General features: G+C 40.1%; 4 protein-coding genes across 5 annotated transcripts; 3 read left to right on the top strand and 1 right to left on the bottom strand.

The window, feature by feature from the left end:
• On the top strand, positions 1 to 7,596 carry tom1 (target of myb1 membrane trafficking protein). Of its 2 annotated transcripts, XM_053337740.1 has the most exons (15): positions 1 to 186; positions 1,493 to 1,577; positions 1,673 to 1,751; positions 1,851 to 2,000; positions 2,078 to 2,212; positions 2,318 to 2,452; positions 2,685 to 2,801; positions 3,000 to 3,133; positions 3,603 to 3,645; positions 3,747 to 3,855; positions 4,125 to 4,194; positions 4,498 to 4,567; positions 5,338 to 5,400; positions 6,312 to 6,351; positions 6,865 to 7,596. In XM_053337740.1, the coding sequence occupies exons 1-15, from the start codon at positions 135 to 137 to the stop codon at positions 6,957 to 6,959; spliced, it is 1,377 nt and encodes a 458-aa protein (XP_053193715.1). In that variant the 5' UTR covers positions 1 to 134; the 3' UTR covers positions 6,960 to 7,596. The 2 variants fall into 2 exon arrangements, with proteins under 2 accessions (XP_053193715.1, XP_053193716.1); XM_053337741.1 differs by lacking the exon at positions 2,318 to 2,452.
• Positions 7,597 to 8,322: 726 nt separating this feature from the next.
• gcat (glycine C-acetyltransferase) lies at positions 8,323 to 13,833 on the top strand. The gene is made up of 9 exons (XM_053337742.1): positions 8,323 to 8,614; positions 9,397 to 9,527; positions 9,622 to 9,723; positions 9,808 to 9,954; positions 10,321 to 10,475; positions 11,207 to 11,289; positions 11,840 to 12,011; positions 13,173 to 13,294; positions 13,474 to 13,833. Exons 1-9 carry the CDS (start codon positions 8,395 to 8,397, stop codon positions 13,623 to 13,625), a joined length of 1,284 nt encoding a protein of 427 aa, XP_053193717.1. The 5' UTR covers positions 8,323 to 8,394; the 3' UTR covers positions 13,626 to 13,833.
• Positions 13,834 to 15,226: 1,393 nt separating this feature from the next.
• Positions 15,227 to 21,016, top strand: mcm5 (minichromosome maintenance complex component 5). The gene is made up of 16 exons (XM_053337737.1): positions 15,227 to 15,516; positions 16,188 to 16,314; positions 16,416 to 16,544; positions 16,642 to 16,814; positions 16,986 to 17,141; positions 17,232 to 17,401; positions 17,517 to 17,688; positions 17,786 to 17,897; positions 18,562 to 18,705; positions 18,794 to 18,859; positions 18,941 to 19,117; positions 19,225 to 19,337; positions 19,448 to 19,576; positions 19,675 to 19,817; positions 20,393 to 20,520; positions 20,702 to 21,016. Exons 1-16 carry the CDS (start codon positions 15,347 to 15,349, stop codon positions 20,801 to 20,803), a joined length of 2,211 nt encoding a protein of 736 aa, XP_053193712.1. The 5' UTR covers positions 15,227 to 15,346; the 3' UTR covers positions 20,804 to 21,016.
• Positions 21,017 to 21,600: 584 nt separating this feature from the next.
• On the bottom strand, positions 21,601 to 24,182 carry hmox1a (heme oxygenase 1a). Its single transcript, XM_053337743.1, has 6 exons — positions 23,943 to 24,182; positions 23,794 to 23,852; positions 23,568 to 23,679; positions 23,272 to 23,487; positions 22,889 to 23,161; positions 21,601 to 21,970 (listed from the first exon to the last, which is right to left on the bottom strand). The coding sequence occupies exons 2-6, from the start codon at positions 23,841 to 23,843 to the stop codon at positions 21,812 to 21,814; spliced, it is 810 nt and encodes a 269-aa protein (XP_053193718.1). The 5' UTR covers positions 23,844 to 23,852; positions 23,943 to 24,182; the 3' UTR covers positions 21,601 to 21,811.
• Positions 24,183 to 25,453: the final 1,271 nt, after the last annotated feature.

Below are 25,453 nucleotides of genomic sequence, written 5' to 3'. Positions count from 1 at the left end.
CCCACTTTGTTGTGTGAGCTGCAGCAGCGGCAGCAGCAGGAGCAGCAGCAGTGTGCAGGAGGGAGCCGCCGGTTGGTGCAGACGGCTCGGCCCCGGGGACGTCGGTGCTTTGCTGGGCCCTCACCACCTTCAACATGGAGTTTTTAATGGGAAACCCGTTTAGCACTCCGGTGGGACAACGTATCGGTGAGTTTTTTTTATAACCGCCACTAGCCTCTTTACATTAAAATAACCAAATGGTGCATTCATGCTCGGTCATCTGCTGGACTAATTAACCGCCAATATTCTTGTTTCCTGTCGAGCTGCTTCCCCGGTTTTATTACATGTTTTATTGCACACGTTAAGAGGTTTATAACGTCAAAGCGTTAACATAATTAGTCTGAGTTACATTTATTCACTGTGACAGAAGAGCAACGGCTTATGCTGTGATTGACGCGTCCGGTAAACAATGATTTAGCAGAGGCGGGATTAGGAGGCTGAAAGGCTTTAAGTTGATTGGTTATTACTGTGTCTGTTTACAGCAGGGCGGGACTAAAAGTGACCGACATCCTCCTGACCCAAATTAAAGGAAGCCTTTATTCTGCTGCAGCCACATGTTTCATTGACTGATGGAAAAATATAGTTGGTTATTAATACAAGTGAATCAATTTTTGAATTGACTTTACAAAATGGTCAGGGGAGGAGATATAGACTTAACTGTAGCTACTGTGCAAGCTTGTTCTAGTCTAATTTTTGATTATATTGTGAGAAACATGAACAAAGCATTAATGAATGACAAATAAATATTTGTATAAATAATCCTGGAGGCAAATTTGATGAATTTCTAATTGATCTATAATTCCCACATATCAGTTTGCAGCTTGTGGAAAGATTTGTACTGTACTACAATTGTGAGGTACTTTTACAACATTTCAAATGAAAATGTTATGGTTTTTACTCCATTTATTTGACAGAAATAGCTACTTGTTATGTACTTTTCAAATTAGGATTTTACATGTCTCTATTGTGTGTGGTTGGGGCACATTATCAGGTTTACCCCTGAAACATCCCGTTAACAGCTGCAGCCTAAAGAGATCAAATTATCCAATGTATTCAAAACCTCAAAGACTCCATCTAAAGTCCATTAATCATCCCACGATCCCTCAGATTTATCTTCTTACCCTTTTAAGGGGCCTGACCCCCAGGTTGGGAACCACTGAACTATATTAACTAAGGCCAGTATATATATGAAGTAGTTAAAACATGCTACACTTTGTAAACATGCTTCTTGTTCTTTGAATCTTACTTCTACTTTCACTTGTGATACTTGAACCACACTTGAACATTATTGCTGTTAATATTTCTGTGTAGGATTTTAATTGCAGGACTTAAACTTGTAATGAGTAGTTTTCTATTATTGAGTGTTACGTTTACTTCAGTAAAGAATCTGAACACAATTGTCAGTTTCATACTACTCAGCAGTGTCCTAACCCTCTTCATGTATTCTCAACAGAGCGTGCGACCAGCTCCAGCCTGCCGTCCGAGGACTGGGCACTCAACATGGAAATCTGTGATGTGATCAACAGCGCAGAGGAAGGGTGTGTATGCATTTGTGTGTCTGTTATCTGTTGGCATCAGGAAGAAGCTCTGGACATGGCACGCCTCTGACCTTTTCAAAATTCTTCAATTCCAGACCCAGAGACGCAATCCGAGCCGTTAAGAAAAGGATTGTTGGGAACAAGAACTTCAAGGAGGTTATGCTGACACTCACTGTGAGTGTTGTCAGATAATCAGACGTGGTTTGAGTTGTAAAATACAACATTTTTCGTAATCGATTTTTTCTAATTTTCCATGTTTCCTTCTGATGGCAGGTCCTGGAGACATGTGTGAAAAACTGCGGCTATAAGTTTCACATCCTGGTGACAACGCGGGATTTTATTGAGGGGGTTCTGGTGCGGTCGATCATCCCGAGGAACAACCCTCCTCTTATCCTGCACGACAGAGTTCTCAGTATCATACAGGTGAGGCTGGGAACAAAAATCATTTAGCGTCATGTTGCCTTGTTTTGTTCCCTGGAAATAATATGCGGTTTTTCTAGGCGTGGGCTGATGCATTCCGAAGCTCACCAGACCTGACAGGTGTGGTGTCAGTGTATGAAGACCTGCGAAGGAAGGGACTTGAATTCCCCATGACAGAGCTGGATGGGTACTCATCCGTCCAAGCTCCCAAAAAGGTACAAACATGTCTGGGTGCGCTTTGTTTTTACTCCTGATATTTAGGTGCTATCTATCATCTCTTGCCTTTTCTTTTCGGGTCATTTCTGTGCCTCGCTCACCAGACTTTGCCTGGGAATAGACCTGCTGTAACTACTCTTCCTGCTGTGGTCCTGTCTTCCAAACCTACACTCGTTCCACCCCTGACCTCTGAGCTAAAACAGGCCTTAGAGGGAACCGATGCCTTAACTCCCAACCAGGTGATAATCATTGCTGCATTAGAGCGGGAAATTGTATTATTTAAATAGCATTTTAATCCTGTTAATCACCCTCTTTTTACACATGATATCTCTCTTTTGGCTGAACTACTGTCTCATGCCTCAGGCCGCCTCGTGTTTACTTCTCACTTTCTCCACTCAACACTCTCAACACTTATGAAATCAATATTTGTCTTCACAAAGAGTTATTCCACCTGTGCTTAACCTGTTCCAGGTAACAAAGCTGAAGGCAGAGCTGGGAGTGGTGCGGAGCAACCTGACTATGATGTCAGACATGATGAGTCAGCTGGATCCCGTCACGGTAAAACAAGCAGACATGGAGCTGTTGGAGGTAAAAACAAACAGATTCAGGTTATGTTGTTGTGAAGTATTTTGCCCTTTCTCTGTTGCAAGAAACACAACTTTTCCATCCATTCATGTTGTGTTGACCCTTAACTGATCTCGTACTTTATACATTTTTCGTTGCATCTGCCCCCCCTACCACAACCCCCTCCCCACCCACACATGGTTTGTCTGATTGTGTCATTAGCAGTTATACACAGTATGTAAGGAAATGCAAGAAAGGATAGTGAAGATCGTCCCCAGACTCAGCGAAGAGAAGCTGATTGAGGAGCTGCTGGCGACTAATGATGAGATGAATACCGCCTTCACTCGCTACAGCAGGTTAACTACAATTATTATTATATACTACAGTATTATTAAAGGTGCAGTGTGTAGAATTTATTGGCATATGGTAGAACAGACCTGGCAGAATGGAGTATAGTATCCATAAGTATGATTTAATTATATATATATATCACCTGAAAATAAGAATGGTTGTGTTTTCGTTAGCTTAGAATGAGAATATCTACATAGGGAGCGGGTCCTCTTTATTGGAGCCTGCCATGTTGTACTGCCATGTTTCTACAGTAGCCTAGAATGGACAAACATTTGCTCTAGAGAGGACATTTTGCATATTATGCAAGTTTCATATCAACCGTAAGTTCTCTTACAGGCTTGGAAGGGGAGGTGTAATAGTCGGTTGCAATCTGCCATTGAATCTCAATCCTACACTATGGCCCTTTAACAAAGTAAGGAGAACAGGTGTATTTCTCTATTTGCAGATGATATAATGCTGTTCTGCTGTTCACAGGTTTGAAAGACGAATAACAAACGGCCAAAACTCAACACAGAAGGTAAAGAACATGTGGGCTATTCTTCCTTCACAGCACAACTCTTATAATTTGAAGACATATTTATATTGTTGACTTTCAATTTATTGCTCTTTGTCTCTCAGAGCCACTCATACGTCAACCTCGCAAACCTCAATCTCACACCGTCTGAGAGCCAACCAGAGCTTGCATCCATCGCCTATGACAGTTTGTCCGGTCAGATGGCAAGACTTAGTAAGTGCTTATGATTGACCCTTGCGCCAAAAAGAAATCGTCCAATCATAGATTAGCAACAGTAACCAAGCACAGCAGGCTGGTGAAGCTTTTGGATTTCTGTACATGTTGATGCTACTAAGAGAGAAACAGATAACATTTTCTTTTTAATTTATAAAACAGTAGGCTTCTATATTATATTGTCCTACAGTGAATGGTAGAGAAACTCCACATGTACTTGTTCGATGCTCTGTAACGCTCTTTGTCACGTGTCGCTGTTCTTCTTGCAGGCACAAGTGAAACAGATGATTTAGACACATTATTACAGAGGAGAAATCTCTCAGCTCAAGAAAGACCAAGGTACAGAAAAAGACAATCCTAATTTTGTGACCTCGAAGACATAAAAAGTAAACACAACTTGCATATACTCCAAAATACAGGCTGTGTGAATAACAAAGCAAATTCTGTTACTATAATTGCAATATTACAGAGTAGTCATATACTGCAGCTCTTTTCCGGGATGTCGATCTTCTGTTTTGGGGTTTAATTCAAACTCAATGTGTCTAATTCCTTTTTTAAGACATGTGCCAGAGTTTCACTGAGTGTTAACCTGAATTATTAGCGTACATGGCAGCTAACCAAGGTACCAATCGTGTGTTTCAGCGAGCAGAGTGAAGTCGCAGTGGACGGCTTGGCTAGAGCTCAGGACAGCAGGCTACAAATCACTGGAACGGTAGGCAAAGACACCATGTTATTCAGCTTTTTACATGGTCTAATAGGCTTAGTCACACAGTGTATTTTTTTTCTTATCTGTGATGTGACCTTTGGGACTGCTATTGAAATAAGTGTGGAAATTGCTTATTTGGTGTAAGAAACTTGATCATGTACAGTTTCAGTCAGGAAATAGCTGAGAATCTCTTGACCCAGCTGTTCCTCAGATGAGTTAAATGTGTTGCTTTTCTGACCTAAATGACTCTCTGTCTGTGCACGAAGGGTGATAGCCCAGCCTCTTCTCGCAGCTCTTCACCAAAGTTAGACTGGATGATTAAAAGGGGAATGGTGGGTCTGTGTCTTGGTTCTACACTGATTCACCCCCTTCATACCCTCTTGTCTCTTGTTTTTCTTTTTGTCATGAGGTTGTTGTACTTTTGTTGTCGTGTGGATTGCTTTTCTTTTTTGGATTGTTTTTTGGGTTTGGTGGTACAGCTATCATTATGAAACAGTGGTTTGCATGCAGTTTGGTGAGGAAAGGACAATAAGATACTTTTAAATCAGTGCCTACGCCCACTAAAGAGCATGAAAAGTGTTGGTTTGCACTGCCCTGATGGGCTACATTCTTGTCATTCCTGTAGTTCACTTCATGTGATGCTTTGGTTACTGTTGTGTGGTTGTTCTTTTGTGTTTTTTTTCTTTTTTCAGTGGTTTGGTCGCTTTGTTACACGTTCATGGAGTTAATCCCGTGGCTCATATTTCACTCCACTTACCTCCCTCTTCTTCTTATAGATTCCCATCAACCAGTCCAATGTAATGGATGATATTGAGAAATGGCTTGCACTAGATGATGAGGTGAGTGGTATATAATAACACTGCTATTTGGCTTTATTTAGCCTTTATCTGCACATTAACCTTGTGTAGTCTAATTGTGTTGAATCATTGTGGTTAATTTCACCACCTCATTCACTGGCCAGTATCACTAATTCACTTCTTGCATATTTTGAGAATTGCAGAATGTTTTTTTCAGTACATTAGCTTGAGGTTTTTAATACTTAAGGCTGTTCAGTCTTCGTACTGTGATGCTGCATCTTCTGAACATTCAAACAGCTAAGTAGAGCTGAAATGATTAGACGATTGTTCTATCAACAAGAACTATTTTAACATTTTTTTAAAAACCAGCAATGCCAAACATTCTCTGGCTCTAGCCTCTCAAAAGTGGGGATTTGCTGCTGTCACTTTGGGCTTAAGGAAATTGTGATTAGCATCTTTCACCACTTAATGATATTTTATAGACCAAATGATTATTAGCAAACATATTTGCTGAATTTCATTGTGACAATTACAAGTAATATACAGTATGATTTTTGCAGGCTCTTACCTGGTCAAATAAATTGCATAATAAAGATATGTCAACGACAGCAATAAAAGAGCCTAAGCTATTCAAAATCATGCATTATATACACACAAAGCCAAACTACTGTACTCATGAAGTGGTTGGTGTTATGGAGTTGATGGTAAATCCACAAAGCTTGTTTTCAAGCTGAAGTGGCAACAGTCTGATCTTGTGCTCCCTCTAGTGTGATATGAAAGCAAGAGAGAACAAATGAGGTCCAGCTCCACTGTCATGACAGTATAGTCATTTAGAATTTTCAACACAGTCCTCTTGATGGCAAAATAACCAGAAATATTCTTTAACAATATTTGTCCCTCAAATTGTGTTTTATACATGTGAAATAAACATTGCTTTTCTGTTTGTGACACAGTATGATGACTTTGAGGACTCGGATGGTGTGACCAGTGAAGGTAAGAATCAGTTTACTACCTTCTTGAATGAGTAGGTTTTATCATCCACTATTTTATATGTCATTCATCCACATCTGCTCTGAGGAGTTTTTCTGATGTTAAAGTTAAGTCCAGTCAATCTACTAATGCTAATCTAAACACAATGCTGACTAGATTGGACACTTTGACTTTTAAAAGAGCAAATTGGTTTTAAATGTATTTAGTATTGAATTGACTGTCTAAACAAAGAGCTGGAAACTTTTGATAATTTCTACCCATCAGTCTCAGTATCTGCCACAAAATGTGTTTTGAATTTGACCTCTGGGTGGCACTAAAAGCTTCAATACTGTGTGTTAAAAGCACCCAGCTGCTGTAGTCAGACCAATCCAGCATAGAAACCCTACACAGATATACCTTTTTAAAGCCTTTACTACAAAATTGCTACTTCCATATATTTATTTTTTGTTTAAAAATTCAAAATTAATTGATTAATAAAGTGCTTTCTCATCTAATCTTGTGTGTCTCCCTCTGCAGAGTTTGACAAGTTTCTGGCAGGAAGAGCAAAAGCAGCTGAGCGCCTGCCTTCTGTCCGAGCGTCCTCACAGGACACCAACCACTCCGAGTCTTAAGCTGCACTTAAAGCTGCCAAACTAACACTACTCATGAAACTCCTGCACCATCGACTGAGAGATGTAGATTTCTCTTTGATGAATGGTTGAGTGGCACATCTGATATGGGAACACTGCAACCCATATTTGAGGAACAACGTCATATCTGTGTATACTGCTCTTTACTTGGGTGCAAACTGTTTTTTTTTTAACTGATAAAAAAAAAAGAAAAGTTATTTGCTGAAGGACAGAGGTTTTTACTTGACATTGTTACAAGGAGTTTGTCCATGTGTGGAATGCAAACATTTGCACATTTTATATGGTTACATTCCTGCTGTTGAAGGAGAGAAGATAAAGTTACTGAAAAACAACTTTTGTAACATAGATTATGTATTAAATTGCTGTGATATGTATGTCAAATCTCATGGTGGGTTACAGAAAACGCCTCTGTCAAAGTAGCAAACACTAAACATGTATGTAAGAGAAGCTCAGCTGTTACTATAATAGTCTGATGCTTGTTTTCATGTTATTATTATTATTATTATTATTATTATTATTATAATCGGATGTCGAAGAAAACTACATGAGGTTTTTTACATCCAACATTCCCCTTGTGAAAATGTTTTACTTGAAGTTTAACAGAAAGTCGTGGCAGACCGCTGTCATATATGAAAATAAAACTATTAACTGGAAGTCTTCCTGTTCTTATTTACACCTCGGAGTACAGTGCATTAAGGTTTCTTAAGGCAAACTGTATAATCCAATTCATGACTTTGAAGATATGAGACTAAGTGAAGCCCCGCTGTTGTTTAATTCCTGTCTGGTGTTAAGTAGGTTTTACTTGTATACAGAAAACACATAGCAGGATTTACTTCATTCATGTATCAGAGATGTTTATAAAGCAGACATACATATACAAATATACTAACATATTATCAATTTACATGTGCTGCGCATTTCACGTTTATAAGAATTATTATTATACATTTAGTTTAATCATGAATTCACATGTATGATTATTATATGAAGTAAACTGAATGCATAAATAATGGAAGAAGAGTCAGAGGGTAAACAGGGTCAGTGTGTTAAAGGGAGAATTGGTGGAGAGATAAAAATAAATAAGTAATAAAATATGTTCTACTTGTAATACGCTATATATTAATGTTTTTTTTTAATTTAAAAAATAGAGAATATAGTTTTTAATGAAAGAAAAGCAGCAGTTGTAGCATTGTAGCAGCAGTTTATATTAAGCAACATACTGCTTCCACAGTGACTGAGTAAATACTATCTCAAATCTAATTGGACAAAACAAACCACATGCCAAGCCTCCTGGTATCTGATTGGCCCGCCGCTCTACGCCCATGATTGTTACGTGACGTCTCGGCTGGGCTACGGTTGTGCTCTCCAGCTTTCTTGCACGTTTTGACGTTTTCTACAAACACACGGCGGCACCGTCATGTCTCTCGGAAAAGCTGCCCAGAGTTTAGTGAAGCCTCTCCGGGGCGTCCTACGGCCCCCTGGCTCGGTTGTGAGCCGGAGCTATGCCGCTGTAGCTGAAGCCAGAGCCGTGCTGAACAGCGAGCTCGACGGTATCCGAGCAGCGGGGACGTGGAAAGCAGAGAGGATCATCACGTCCAAGCAGGGTCCTCACATCAATGTGGACGGCAGTCGTGGCAGTGAGTGGAAGTGTTTTAAAGTAACAGCACCCTATATAAATACTGACACAGGAGCAATGACTCCTTAAACGCACCATATTGTATAAATATATGTAGTGTATTAGCTTGTTGCTTTAAAGTTGGCGCTCTGCCTTAGTGTTATCTTGATGCTGAACTCAAACTGTAAACTTAAGTCATGCAACTTTCCATGAGGAGATATTCATATCAGCTTCTAGCATAACCTTCCCAGACATTCAACAAACTGTAAAATAAATAAATAGCCAAAATATAATAATAAAGAATATAGCCAAGTAACTAAAGATTGCTTCTAACATTAATATTAAGCCATTATGAACTTGACCTCCAAAGCAAAACAAGAAGGAAACATTAAAATATGGGAAAATACATATGCACTGATTTGTAATATAAGACTTTATAAATGCACACAGTAGCTGACTGAAGGCTTGCTAATCTCTGTGCTGTTTGCTGATCTGTACAAGCAGCCAGGCAGTGTTTAAACTTCCAGGATGAACTTGGTCAGCGGTTGACTCTGCTGATTTATGAATGGCCTGTTGACCACTCATGTGTGAAATTGACTGTGTTCAATGGATGTGGATGACAACGCAACAGCCCCCATTCACTGTTTTTTTTGTCACTCTTTGTTCTGATACGTTATTGTTTCGTTTCTGCCATTTTGCCAAAAGATACAGACAGGCAGTTCTATAGAAGGAAAACGAGGGTATCTTATTGATTTAAATAGGAATGTGTTCACTTACGATGAATTTAATAAATCTCTCCCTCAGGCATGTTGAATTTCTGTGCCAACAACTACCTTGGACTGTCCAGTCATCCAGACGTGGTGCAGGCAGGCATCGATGCTCTGAAGACTTATGGTGCCGGATTGAGCTCTGTCAGATTCATCTGTGGCACACAGGTATGGCGGTCAATACACCAAACAGTTGGATAATGCATGGATAACAACAAATGGCTTTACAATCAGTTCACTCTGTTTAACACGTGACTTACAGGATCTACACAAAAATCTGGAGCAGAAGCTGGCAGAGTTCCATGAGCGGGAGGACTGTATCCTCTATGCCAGCTGTTTCGATGCCAATGCTGGGCTGTTCGAGGTATGTCACGCCCGTACCCTGTGACAAGAATAGAAATAATTGTCCTGTTATGATCAGTAAAACATCAAATGACTCTCATACCAGGTTCTGTTGGGTCCGGATGACGCAGTACTGTCCGATGAGCTAAACCATGCCTCCATTATCGATGGCATCCGTCTGTGTCGGGCAAAGAGGCTCCGCTACAAACACATGGACCTCAGTGATCTGGAGATTAAGCTCAAGGAGTCTCAGGTGTGTGGCTTCTGCTGATGATGAAATATATGTCATAGTCTTCTTTCTCAGGTCTTTAGATTTGGTCACTGTAGGCTTTAAATTCCCCAATTCTTCATTCTTTTGGTTGCTGTCAATCATTTCTGGTCACACAGCATCTGCACAGTTATGAAAAAGCTGAGATTTTGAGTGTTAAACTCTTAATAAATAAATAATAAGATGCTTTATAGAGAAATGCTGATGATGTGAAAGCAGGTTTTGAGGGGCTTTAGATCCATTTGTGCTCCATGATGCATTAAACCCATATAACAGAGGTGACAGGGTCAGGGAAGGGTTACAGTATTGATTAGTGATTAGTATTCACTCCACTGATCTTTTCCTCCTCAGTCCTCTCGTATGCGCCTGATAGTGACCGATGGAGTCTTCTCAATGGATGGAGATGTGGCTCCCTTAACAGGAATTTGTGACCTGGCTGAACAGTACGGAGCCATGGTGTTTATAGATGAATGTCACGCCACTGGCTTCCTGGGGGCCCGAGGCAGGTGGGTAACATGTCCATGTAAGCAAAAATGAAAAGAAAAAGACTAAACTAATTTTTTTCCTATTTTTATGTTGAGTCAGTGTTTCATTAATGGAGAGATCAGGAGAGAAACATGAACATTTCAGCATTTAGCCTGTCCCATCATTACAAATGTCACAGTTATAAAGGGACATTTAACCTCTTTTCTTTTTTCTTTATTAATTTTTAAGAATATGAAATTTGAGAAAGTTTACATTTTGTAGAAAAAACACTTTGAAATCTTAGACACAGTTGGGTAGTTCTTTCCTTCTTTATTTCAACTTATTGGCATGTTGAATCATCTTCACTATGATTTAAATTACACTGAATAAAATGGCATCTTAATAAACAAAGACTTAGATTTTAAGTATAATAATTAGTAAGTAGGAGGTAGTGATAAGGGACATAATACAAGAGAGACAGGAACATGCCTCCATACAGGTTTTATGATATCACCACTTGCTTGTGTAGAAATGTATGATTGAAGTTATTCATGCTTCCACATTATTATTGTTATGATGTGATTTTGTTCTGTAGGACAGACACATTCAGGTAAAATTGCTGGCAGCAACATGTGGCAGTCATGTGTTGATACTGCCACTAGGTGTCACTAAAGTCCGAAAAATTCAAATCCTACTTTAATAACGTCAAGCTGTAAATCTCAGCGTCGGTAAGAGGAGATGGACTAATAATACTCCTGTCTGTGTTTTGCAGAGGAACAGACGAGCTCCTGGGAGTAATGGACAGAGTGCACATTGTAAACTCCACGCTGGGGAAAGCACTGGGAGGAGCAGCTGGTACGTCTCCATACATCTGACCTATGAGTTCAACAACACACAAGTTCTGCCCAAAGTTCTGCCTGTGGATCGCTGCTGATATGAACATCTGTAGCCTTAAAACTGCATTGATTTATTTAGATTTTAGCCTGTTGGGGGAACATCTGGCATATGATCATTGTATAAAGTTATTACAGGTTAATAATAGTCGCCTACTTACATGAATATCAGAATAATAGCAGCTTTCATTTTGAGTCATTTTTTTAGTCTAATTCTAACATTGACTCTCTTATTAAGCTTTTTTTTGGCTTCTTCCAACTTTATTCACTTTCAAGTTTCCTATTTTGTCTGTCCGCTATTTGGTCTGGTTATTGGTTGCTGAAAACATAGTTAACAAGATTTTAATTGGTGGGCTTTAAAACCAAAATAAGCAGATAAATGAAGCTAAAAAGCTCCATATAGTGACTACAGACCGGTGGTACAATTGTTTTCAGTCATTTAATTCATTGTTAGTGTTGAAAAGTGACTAAAACACAACATGTGATGTTTTCTCTCTCTCTGTTTCTCTCAGGTGGCTACACAGTTGGGCCCAAGCCTCTCATCGACCTGCTGAGGCAGCGCTCAAGGCCGTACTTGTTTTCCAACTCCCTCCCTCCCCCTGTGGTGGGCTGTGCCACCCAGGCTGTAGAGCTGCTGCTCGCCTCCAATGAGATTGCACAGAGCATGGCGGCCAAAACCATGAGGTGCGTTGGCTCTAAAAGGAGAGCCGGGGCTATCTGACTTTGTGTGTTTAGTGTGAGTCGAGAGGCGGTTACTTCTAGATAATCAGTGTAGAAAACATTTTGCTGAAAGTGGATTCACTTTTTAAGTGTGCGCGTGCACGCGTGTGTGTGTGTGTACTTTTTCACACCTGTTCAAAACATTTGGAATGACTTTTTTTTTTAAAGCTAACCATTTGAATTTATATAGCTGTTTACTTTAGCCCTCTAGAGAAAACACATAGGCCTTTTTTAATGGTTTTTTTATGTGCTATGTAGTCTACAGTGTGTTTATGGAAATGAATCTGCAAATAGCCAGGAGGAAAAAACTGTAGAAACCTCTTTGTGTTGTTCTTGAAGATAAACTAAATGAGCCTGTATTTGTACTAGCAGCAGTGTTGTCCTACATATGTAGGTGGATATAATACTGGATGTTTACCATCTTGTTTCTTAACCTTGTTCAGTAACACCCACATACAACCTTCAAGCCACATTATGTAAGCATGTGCTACTCGCTGGACAAAGCATATATAATATACACTATTATATATTAAATCTTTTTTTCAGAATTATCATTGAAATAGACTTTAGAGATATGCAACCTGACATTTTGAAAGATTTTATTATTAAACATTTGATATATCAAAAAAATATATATATCAAAAACAGCATGGTGAACTTTCACAAACTGGCGGTATCTCAATGATGTCATGTTACCGTCTCTTCTGTTCATAGCTACTGTAACAGAGATTCTACACATACCTAGATATTGCTGTTCATATGTTCCAAAACTTTATTTAATTTGGTTTTTATACAACATAATATGATGGGATTGGTATATGCAATGTAATGACACCAAAAGCAAGTTAACCACAAACAGCACAACTGCAGCTCCATGCTGACCTCGTGCAGTACAGCTTATATTGGCAAATGTGTTTTTAAGCACCTAATAAGTGATTTATCAGCTGATAAAACTGTAATATGCACTGACTAGACCTATTAGACGAAGTTGATGTTTGTAGAGATTAGGAGGCTTCCTGCAATCACAGAAGGAAATGTTTATCGATTGTAGTGCTACATTTCTTTACACTGATATCCCTCTGTGATTGTGACTGTAATGTTTTTTTTAATGTGCTGTCTATTCAGGTTCAGGAACAATATGACACAGGCTGGCTTCACCATCGCAGGCTCAGCTCACCCAATCTGTCCCGTGATGCTCGGCGATGCACGACTGGCCTCTCTGATGGCCGACGATATGCTGAAGCTAGGTGAGATAGCAATGCCTCATTTACACCTAGTCCTATCAGGCAGCTTGTCTTTGCATTGGGTCCTGATATGAATGAGCAACACTGTATTTAAACTTGATTGTAAAATGCATCCCTGAGGTAGATTGAAATCCAGTTGCTTGAACACAGACATTTTTTAAGCACGTATCTTCCCTCCACAGGAGTGTACGTGATTGGCTTCTCCTTCCCCGTCGTACCAAAGGGCAAAGCCAGAATCCGCGTTCAGATCTCAGCCGCGCACACAGACGAAGACATCGACCACTGCGTCAACGCTTTCATCCAGACCGGCAGAAAGCACGGAGTCGTTTCATGAAAAGGACAAATGAGCACGAATCAAAGGAATCATCAACCAGTATGAATTACTGAAGAACCTTGAAGCGCTTGCCCTTGCAGATCATGCTGCCTGTTACTCAAGACCTATGAATGCTTTTGATGGAAATATTAGTTACATTTGAACTTCAGCAGAGGTAAATGTTGTCTTTGTGTTGGCTTTGCTGAATAAAGCACTTTTGCTAACATGTGGATGTTTGTGTTTTAAGAAAAAGGGCTTTTAATTCCCTATTTCCAACAGACAGGGAGAAAATGTTTCTATGGAGTCATTGTTACTGTTGATAATGGATCAGTTTATATTGGTTCATTTCATCTCATACACCTTTTCCCCAGGTGGTGGTTTTAATGACTATGAGGATAATCTTAACAAATGTAGTGAAGCATCTAGGCATATAACCTTATATTATAAGCATTGATTAGAGTCAACATTAAACGTTCAAAACTAGTGAAAGAACTGGGACCCTTTCATAAAGCTAATTATAGAGAAAGTCTTAGGACACTTTCAACATTTATAAAATTTGACAGTGGCTTTAATCTTTAGGCACTCAAAGCTCAAATAATGTTACCCAGCTCATTCTCACAGGGAGAGCTGCTTTGCCTTTATCCTGAAGAGATGCTAACAAAAGTTTTGCAAATGCTTAATATGGAAAGATGGAAAATATTAAAGTCCCCCTCCACTCAAAAATGTGTTTTCCTTCTTATTCACTTTGATGTTTGGGCTTTACTGTGCAGAATGATGCATGTGCAGTTTGACACTAGAAGGCTGATTTAACATCCATCTGCTGAAGGAGTTTTTCTGAGGTATAAATAGTGTCATTTTGTGACAACTTTCAGATTATGTTGTGTCTAGTATGTCATTTACACAAAATCTGATTAAGAAACTATGCAAATGAATTGGTTCTGGATCTTTCAGTGAGGGACAATGAGAAGCTGATTTTAAGAATTTCTAACTAGGAAACTGAATGTCTTCTAGAAAAGCCTTATCAGACAAAAAATACTATTAAAATCAGTATTTTGTATATCTTTTTTATGTTTTATGTCCTTAAAATATGTTTGGAGGGGACCTTTAATGCTTTTAAAGTATGGGTGAGTATTGTTTGACAGTCTCACTGGTCATCAGTAGTCACAACAACATCATTCATTAATGCCCCAAGTGAAGTGTTGTAGATGCCTTGAATACTGACTTTGTTGACCTTTATTTATTGTCAGTATATTTCCATTATGAACACCGACTACACTCTAAATCCAGCCAAGAAACATATCTACTAAATATCAGCGTGCACGTTAACATGTATGTTTGTGTGAACTGTGACTGCAGTTTGCACAATAAAGGTTCACTCACGCTTTCTTTGTGACACATGTCTCAGTCTCTCCTCCTCCCCTCCTCCCCTGTTGTCTCTTTTCGCGCCATCAGTGCTCACAAGCTCCACCTTCATATTGAAGTCACGCATCTGTACAGCCGCTTCAACCAATAGCGACAGGCGAGTTTTCTTTCAGCCAATGAGCGGGCAGGACGAGGGCGGTGCTAGGAGCGACTCGCGGGAAAGAGACGGGAAGGAGTTCAGTTTTTGCCGCGAACTGAACTTCCGAGCAGCATAGTCTCTGGCAGTGGCTATCTATCAGGGTTTTTACTTTAAACCAAGATAAACTAATATCCTACCCGTGTTTTTATTCGCGCCGTTTTGTTCACCGACCTCCATCAGCATGTCTGGCTTTGACGACGCGGGAGTGTATTATAGTGACAACTTCGGAGGAGAGGGACCCGGCCTGGATGAAGGGGGACAGAAGAGGACCCATATCAAGAAACGGTTCCGTGAGTTCCTCCGGCAGTTCAGAGTGGGGACCGACCGCACCGGCTTCACATACAAATACAGGTGACTTTAACGGACTGCACGTGTAAACGAACTTTAAAAGGGTTGTCAAAATTAGGGACTGTATGAAAATGATTGGAGTGAAGAGGGGGTTAGGTGGGGGAGGGGGGGGGCTCATTAACTAAAAACAAAAAAGATGCATATATAACTTGACTGCCAGTGAGTTAACTTACACTTGAAGTTTAATTAACTTGTGATGAGGACTACTGTATAGTGTTATAATGCCTTCTGTAGCACTGGAGGGAAATATTAATAAATCTGAATGTAACCATGAAGATGTCATGAAGGTCATCTCAGTTTGGGTTTGAGAAGTATTAAGAGAATGACTGAAAGTATGGAGCTTGAAAAAAAAGGAGCATGGAGAAGGCTCAGAGGAAAAACTACATTGTGTTGCATTATGGGAAATGTAGTGTCCAGCCCCCAATGCACACTAGACTAAAAGTTATAGCATATTTTTGCTTCTGCTGCTACAAACAGTAGTAATTAGATCATTTGTCATCATGGGCAGTGTTGTCTAATTAACATGTGTATGATGGTTTGTTTTTACTCGCTTGGATTAATGTGATGATACTTAAATAAGCATGCAGTGGCACCATCCAAATCTTTGTCAGTCTATTAGCATTAGATGTATTTTTGTTAAGTGACATGCTTGTTTTTGTTTTTACAATTTTTAGAGATGACCTGAAGAGACACTACACCCTGGGGGAATACTGGGTGGAGGTGGAGATGGAGGACCTCGCCAGCTTTGACGAGGATCTGTCTGACTGTCTTTACAAGCTGCCTACAGAGAATCTGCCACTGGTGGGTCATCAGTGCGGTCCATTCTTTGACTAGTACTGCCATGAAATCTCTCTATGTCCAGTGTGTCTTAAATGCTCTAATCTTTCCAATCTGATCTCCAGCTGGAGGAAGCCGCAAAGGAGGTAGCGGACGAGGTGACCCGCCCCCGTCCTGCTGGAGAGGAGACGGTGCAGGACATCCAGGTGATGCTGAAGAGTGACGCTCATCAGGCTTCCATCCGCTCCCTCAAGGTAAAACATACCTACACAACCTTTTTGTGTCTCATATATATAGTTAGTTATCGCTGCAGATCTGATCACATTTTTTGTCATTTCTCTCCTCGCATAGTCCGAGCAGGTGTCCCGCCTGGTGAAGGTTCACGGCATCGTCATCTCAGCCACGGCGGTGCGTGCGAAGGCCACCAGGGTGTGTCTGCAGTGTCGTAACTGTCGCACCATCATCAACAACATCCCTCTGCCTCCAGGCCTGCAGGGCTACGCTCTGCCACGCAAGTGCAACTCGTGAGTATGACCGTCCAAAGCAGTGACACAATAAGAATGACTGAAGATACCTATATGTAAAAATCACCATTTAAACTTATCACACAGGCAATTTGAAAGTTTAGGGATGCAAATATTGTTCGTTATAGGTTTTTATTACATCCAACAAATGTTCTCTTCTTTTTTTATCAGTGATAATCCCGGAAGAGTGAAGTGTCCCATTGATCCCTACTTCATCATCCCGGACCGTTGCGCTTGCGTCGACTTCCAGACGCTCCGCCTGCAGGAGTCTCCGGATGCTGTGCCACATGGAGAAATGCCCCGTCACCTCCAGCTCTACTGTGACAGGTGAGGGACACATTCTCAGGGAAATGTTATATTTGATCTCTATATTCAGTTATTTCACTGCTAACTCTGCATCTCTCCTCCTCCTCTCAGGTACCTGTGTGACCGGGTGGTGCCAGGGAACAGAGTGACCATCATGGGAATCTACTCCATCAAGAAGATGGCTGCTGTAAAGGCTAGAGGCAATGAGAAGAGCGCCGGCGTGGGCATCCGTGCATCTTACCTGAGAGTGGTGGGCATCCAGATTGACACAGAAGGAGCAGGTAAAGAGGAATTTCTACGTTTCATTGCTCGTGTGTTGATAAATATGATTGTAGCATGTAGTAAGAGAATTAAAGGCCCTGATAAGATGTTTTCTCTTTTCTTCGTCTCTTCCAGGTCGTGGTGCTACTGGATCAGTCTCTCCACAGGAAGAGGAGGAGCTGAGAGCGCTGGCTGCTTCTCCAAATATCTACGGCTCTCTGGCACGCTCCGTCGCTCCCTCCATCTACGGCAGCGACGATCTAAAGAAGGCCATCACCTGTCTGTTGTTCGGAGGTTCGAGGAAGAGGTGAGGCTACCGGGGAAAAAAATCAACGCTCCAAATCAGTAACTGTAAATCTTTTCCCGCGCGTGTTATTTAATGCTTTCACTTCCTTGTTCTCCAGGCTGCCTGATGGTCTCACACGCAGGGGGGACATCAACCTGCTGATGCTGGGAGATCCTGGTACAGCCAAGTCTCAGCTGCTCAAGTTTGTGGAGAGGTGTTCACCTATCGGGGTAATTATCCGTTCACCTGAGCTTTCATATAAAAAAAAAAAAATAGAGCTGCATTATCACCTCTCACTATCAATTCATCCAGATTAGTTTCTTGATTTTAGATATAGATGAATAGATGTGTATAGATGAATCATTTTTGCTTCCCATCAGACACTTAGAAAAAAGTTTACTCCCTTAGTTTTGCTCAATTCCTTGATTTCTATGGAATTATGTTATTTGATCGCATAGAAGAGACTATTTTCCAACCAATCAAAAGCACATGATTCAACCAATCGACTATCTGTCTGAAGACTGAGATCAGCTGATTAAATGAGTCAAACCTGGTGTGCTCCTGATTGGTTGGAATATAAAACCTGCAGCCACATTATGGACCTTTCTAGAATAGTTTGGACACCTCTGCTGTAGAAACTTCACAATTGAGACTGAAGGTATTTATTAGTTTCTGACTCTGGGAAAGTGGAAAAAATGTCTATGAAGTATAGGATAGTTGGCTTTAAAACTTGAAAAATTACATAAATGATTATAAGATTATAAAAGTAGGTACAGATGAATTGTCTACAGATTGGAGAATCATTGTAGCTCTAAAAAACGCATAATTGAAGTTCCATTTTTATCATATCTGGACTGGACCTCATCATTTATGGTGTGATGCTTGTGCCGTTAGGTTTATACCTCAGGAAAGGGAAGCAGTGCTGCTGGTCTGACTGCCTCTGTGTTGAGGGACCCTAACACCCGTGGGTTCATCATGGAGGGAGGAGCCATGGTGCTGGCTGACGGAGGAGTCGTGTGCATCGACGAGTTTGACAAGGTAAGAAGAGCTTCGAGAAGCAGGAAGTTGTGTATTTAACCTCGTCACTGCCCTGAGATTAAAAAAAAACGTTAAATGTGTTCTTCAGATGAGAGAAGACGACAGAGTGGCCATCCACGAAGCCATGGAGCAACAGACTATCTCCATCGCCAAGGTAACGCCTGTTTCAAATGTGACTTTAAAAAGCTTGGTTTGCTTACTCTGACATGCAAACTAACACGCTGACTCTCTCCAGGCCGGCATCACCACTACACTGAACTCTCGCTGCTCAGTCCTGGCCGCTGCCAACTCCGTGTTCGGCCGCTGGGATGACACAAAGGGGGAAGACAACATCGACTTCATGCCCACCATCTTGTCCCGTTTTGACATGATCTTCATCATCAAAGACCAGCACGACCAGCAGAGAGACATGGTAAAGGACGCACACGTGTGACCCATGGACATTTGCTGCTTTTGAATCTTCAAAAAGCAGCATGAACACATAATGAAATCAAATGTTTAATACCTGTGTGTTTGTAGACGCTGGCTCGCCACGTGATGAATGTTCACCTGAGCGCTCAGACGCAGACCGAAGGCGTCGAGGGCGAGATTCCACTGGCCACATTTAAGAAATACATCGCCTATTCCAGAGCGTGAGTCTTCCACATTTTCTTTGTAACGGCACACAAGCTAAATTCATCCTCATTTGACTGACTGCGTGTGCTTCCCTCATTAAGACCCTCTCTGAATGTTTGACTTGCAGTAAGTGCGGCCCCCGCCTCTCCGCCGCTGCTGCCGAGAAGCTGAAAAACAGATACGTGGTGATGAGGAGCGGAGCCAGAGAGCACGAAAGAGAGTCTGACAAAAAACCCTCGATCCCCATCACTGTCAGGTATTATAACGTGCTTTCTTTTACTTTTTCTTCTACACATCAGTAATCAACGTGTATCTTTTCCTCTCTAATAATCCTTGGTGTTTGTGTGTTTTCAGGCAGCTGGAGGCCGTGGTGCGTATCTCAGAGTCTCTGGCCAAGATGAAGCTGCAGGCCGTAGCTGGAGAGGAAGAGATTGACGAGGCTCTCAGACTCTTCCAGGTGTCCACGCTGGACGCTGCGCTCTCTGGAAGCCTTTCAGGTGTGTGTGTGTGTGTGTGTGTGTGTGTGTGTGTGTGTGACTGGAGCTACCACGAGTTCAATTTCATTACAAAAGACATACTTTGTCCATTTTATGTGTGCCAGCATTAAAGTAATTACTGCTGTTAATGTAGTTTTAATGTTTAACTGTCCATCATTATCTCACTGATTACTATCCAGGGGTCTGTAGTTAGGGGCTATGTGGAAAAATTGCAGGGTAGTTCAATAAAAATAGAAATTACAGTATTTTTCACTTGTAACACCTAAAAAGGACAGTTATCTAAAGGTTATGTTTATAGTGTTTAAAATATATAGCTAAAACTAATGAATGAAAAGCTAATGGTAATGGAGAAACAGTTAGAATAGTTTAAGTATTGGTTAAACGGTATAAATGGTTAGCTGTGGTGGATAAATAGTTATCTAAAAGTTCAAATCTATGTTTGTTATAGTGTGAAATACCATTCAGGTTTAAAATGATCTGTGGAGTTACAGCAGATAAAACTATTGACTTACCTGCAGCACTAACCCTGGTTGAGCCTTCATTAAACATGTCTTCTTTTGTGTGTGTGTGTGTAGGAGTGGAGGGCTTCACTTCTCAGGAGGACCAGGAAATGGTCTCGCGTGTCGAGAAGCAGCTGAAGAGACGCTTTGCCATCGGCTCCCAGGTGTCCGAGCACAGCATTGTACAAGACTTCACCAAACAGGTCAGTGTGAGAAAATCATTAGAGGATAAAGTATACTCAAAAAGACATCTTAAATGTTTTGTAAAAGCATGATTGTAATAAACCGACACAAGAAATACAAGTTTCAGTCTCATATTTGATAAAGAATTAATGATCATTTAGAGTCCTCTAATCTCTTCTCTCTCTGTTTGCCTCTCAACAGAAATATCCCGAGCACGCCATCTACAAAGTCCTCCACCTGATGTTGAGGAGGGGGGAGCTTCAACATCGCATGCAGAGAAAAGTGCTCTACAGAGTCAAGTAGAGCAGACTGTGCTCTAACACATATCCATATTGTTCTTGATGTAAATAGTTTTTTCTATTCATGCTTTTTGTCTATTTGTAAAGTGGACTTCTTCATTTCTGATGTCAGTCATGGTGAAACTGAAAACTGTCTGATGTATACTAGAACCATGAAAACATGTTTTAGGGTGTCACTGTTCAGCTCTGTATCAACACACAGGTGTTATCAAATGTCTTCATGCTCTGTAAAAAATTAAAGTATTTGAAATAATATCCTATTGACTGATGATCCTCTGACTTCTCCTTTAGAGCCATCAGCAGGTTTTATTATTTTTATAGTATTGAGTGAATAATGACAGGATGGATAACCATGATATTTATTTACATTTTTATTTATTACCAAATAGTTGGAAAAGGAACAATTGCATCATCCTCAGCTTTTACATATAGATATATTACATATGAGTAAAATGTTGGCATATTAAGTCAGTTTGATTTATATAGTGCTATATATCACAATTTTTACCTCAAGGGGCTTTACAACCTTAAATCAGATGAGAAAAATAAAAAGGAAGAACAACAGAACGGATTCATCTTCCAGGACAGATAACAATGTAATAGAAGCTGTGTATTTGGATGGCAAAATGAAAATACAGAATCAGGATGACAAGATTACAGATTGATAACATATGAAGAATAAAATCATGCTAACATGTTGAAACTATGATTGTGAACTATGTCAGCCTAACATTAGCTCAACGCACCATTGTGCTTAAATACAGTCTTTTAGAGCACAGCTGTAGCTCTTAATTCAAATTCTGATATTACAGTTAACTAAAAATAATGATGTAGATTGTGTCAGATTGTTTACTAAAATATATACAAAATTACATTTGAAAAGTTGAGATGAAAAGTTGTGATATGATCATTTATGGACAAGGCAGATTTCAGTCTTCATTTCCTTTGTTGCTTTAAGTGATGTGAGTAAAGTGCTGTTTGTGCATTATCAACTGCAAAGTGCTGGCAAACATTACAAAGCATAGAATCCCACGCCCACTGAGGCCAGAGCGATGCAGAATCCCACAGTGATCCTCATGAAGGGTGAAGAGGGGAAGTTGACAGCGTTGCTCTGGGATTGGTCCACCGTGGCTGTTGTGACACTCAGCATTTTTTGCAAGTCATCAAAAACCTGACGGGAAAACAAGTTATAAAAACCAGTAAGTAAGTCAGTCGCGTGCTTGCTCTGCATGTTTCTGCTCACATCAGCTTCCTCTTTTCTATAGTTTCACATGAACTCCATATTGTCTATCTATTAAGCACACTCACACTTTAAATATGCTGTTTAATTTCCTAATTTCTGGATGCAAGGCTGGCAATATTACCATGACTAATTATTAACCTTTATTTAATCAGGTAATCCCATCCAGATAGAATCTCATTTTCAAGAGAGATCTCAATGTACACGACATAAAATTCAAATAAAAACACTCAGCAGTAACAAAAAAAGTTAGAATGAAATAATCCCTCCAATAAGAGCGAGAATATAGAACCTCATCACTTAAAACAATTGCTCGTTGTTATGGGAACGTTCAAAATCATGTCTCTAAATTATTGATAACTCCTAAGATTATACATTTTTAAATATCAATATGTTGATATAATATTGATGTTGTGATATGAGACTAGAGCTGTGTCCCAATTCCGAGGCTGCATCCTTCGAAGTACGCAGCCTTTGCGGCCTTCGAAGGATGCAGCCTCGGAATTGGGACACGGCTTAGATATCGGCTTAGCTGTTGAGTATCGTAATATCGTGATATTGTCTTTTCCTGGTTTTAAAGGCTATATTACAGTGAAGCCATGTCATTTTCTGAACTCACCCACTTAGTCATAACATCCACATTGCTGATGATTATCTATCAGAAATCTCATTGTGTAAGCTTTTTCTTAAAATACCAATAATCATGCCTACAATATCGCAATGTATCGCAATATATCAGAATACATCGCAATATATCAGAATACATCGCAATATATCGCAATATCGATATCAAGGTATTTGGTCAAGAATAATGTAATATGTGATTTTGTCCATATAGCCCAGCCTTACCTGGATGTTGAACTCAAAGGAAGCAACCGCCTCCTCCAGCATGGCCTTCTTCTCCTTGTCATTCAGCTCGATGCTGTTCATGCGGCTCCTGTACAGCTGCTTGAAGCGGTTGGGGCTAGTCACTCCGGGGAAGGAGAAAAAAGCCAGCCCCTCCTTACTGCTCAGCCCCAGAGATTTCTGAGTGATTTTCCCCAGCACTTGTCCTCCTGACAGATCACCGAGATAACGAGTGTAGGCGTGGGCCACCAAAAGCCCCGGGTTCTCTTTGCCAACCTGCCAGGGAAAAAAACAAGAAAAAAAAAAAGAGTGCGGGTTGGCATTTGTAAATCATTTCACAACAGGCCCACCCTGGATACTGAGTCAATGTCTTCCTTTGTACTCACCTGTCGCAGTCTCTGTACGTATCTGTGTGTGGCAGCGGGAACAATCACTCTCTTTCTCCAGTCTGAGCCAAAAAAATACTCCAGGTCTCTTTCCAGAGATTCCACACGGGCAAGTTCCTGAGGGAAGTATATGGGTGCAACCGCTGGATGGGAAGAGTTTCTATCCATCTCTTCTTCTAGAGCCACGTAGATCTCATACAGGGAACACAACAGGACCTAGCAGGAGCATAATCTGGATTATTCACTACTCAGGGACTTTCTTCATGGCCACAATGTAGTTAGTGAACAGAGCTTACCTTGTACTGTGGCAGGGTGATCTGTCCCTTCTGGTAACTCAACATAAGCTCTGTGTTTTCTGCTCTGATGTGCGTGTCCTTTGTGGCTAATTTAACCTGCTCTGATAAATCACTGCGGGCGACACAGACAAGACAAAATTATTCAGAAGGAACTTTTAAAGCGTAAAATCACAGCCTTTAAAACGAAGGTCTTTAAAATGAAAGAGTTCTGTGGTTTAGGTCATACCTGCCAGGCTCCTCTGTGTTATATGTCCTTGCACTCTTCATGTTCTCCATCTCTGCAGACTGTAATAAAAGGTTGGTTTGGTTTAATAAAATGCATTGAATAGGAAACAAAAACAGATGCAACAATGTGTATAACATATTTGTATTTACCTGTAATAGATTGAAGTCTCTAGAAGTGTCTTGGTTCTGCTGTTTGGAGCTTGTTCTCTTGATGAGTGTCACTTCCTCTGAGTGAAAAGTGGAGTGTGGGCCTCACAGATCCGTCCTGCCTCTTTTATACATGCAGGATGTGCTGTAGCTGCTGAGTCAAAGAGGAAGCATGACTGCTGACTCACATGTCTCAAACCGCTAACCCCTTAACCATGACAGAGCAAATGTGTTAATGAAATGAGGTACAGAAAAAAATATGAAAACATGATGAGGCAGAAATCAGAAGCTCAGTTCAAAACATGTTTTCTGGTGAAGGAATACTCAGGATAAGTGCTGTTATGATGTTCTTCAGTACAGTTTTACTTTACTTGTAGTTTACTGAAGTATTTTCATTTTTGTAGAACTTTATTGCTTCAATTTAACTTCTTTTCTGAGAAGAATATTGAGCTTTTTAGCCCAATACATCAATGTGCCTCTCATAGATTAAAAGTTCACACGCAAAATATGATGATCTTATAAAATATGATCAGTCTTCTACTATTAAATTAAAAAGTAGTATATTCTATGAATCTGTAGTAATATAATAATAATGTACTATAATATACTACTATAATAAAAAACTCTGTAAGGAACAATTCAGCATACTGAGGACTTGTGCTTTAAATAATTTAAGAACATTTTGAATTCAAGAAATAATGAAACAGTATCAGTGTAACATTCAGATAGACTAACACAGCCTCTTCACCTTTTGTAACTTTATTAGTGTAGTTCTGCCTGTAGGCATACCACTGGATGTAAAGGCTTCACACTATTGGCGGAGACCACTAAATGGGAGTTTGTATTTGTAAGCAAATATTTATTCTTGTCTCACCTGGGAAAAGTTAGACTAGAACGGTTGAACTGTTGAATAATCTTCCAGATAATGCTAGTTTCTTCACAGTCACACACATCGTCCACATGAGGGTGAGTAAAGGTCTTTATCTGGATTGATATTGTGTGTTTGAATTGTTCAAGTAAAACATTAAATATATGTACATTATGCTATCAAGATGCTGCGTAGACTATTCTGAGTAATACATCTGTCATATGTGATTCATACCTGCAACAATGAAGACAAGCAGAAAGGTGTGTTTAAACTTTTTACAATTAGATCATTAGTTAACAGATTAGTTAAGTTGAAGTATTTGTGTAACACTTTTCATACAGTAGCTTTAACTGAAAGTGCTGTATACATAAGAAATACCTTAAAATAAGAAAGAAAAACATTAAAATATGTTAACAATAATAAAACATTAAGATACATTCAAAATATTTGCATTCACCATGAAAATGCTGCCAAATACTGATAGTGGCAGTTAAAATGGAAGAAGTGCTATATTTAGGTTCCATTTCAGTGTAACTGCTGAGTGAAACTGAAGAATGTCTATAAGATAAGATTAGATAAGATATTCCTTTAGCACGTAAAGCACGATTCAGTTTAAGTTCAAAGCACTTAGAAGACACACACACAC

This window comes from Scomber japonicus, chromosome 18, assembly GCF_027409825.1.
Source record: "Scomber japonicus isolate fScoJap1 chromosome 18, fScoJap1.pri, whole genome shotgun sequence".
Taxonomy (NCBI): Eukaryota; Metazoa; Chordata; class Actinopteri; order Scombriformes; family Scombridae; genus Scomber; species Scomber japonicus.
Note: the sequence above shows the minus strand (reverse complement) of the source record. Positions and strands in the feature narration are given on the sequence as shown.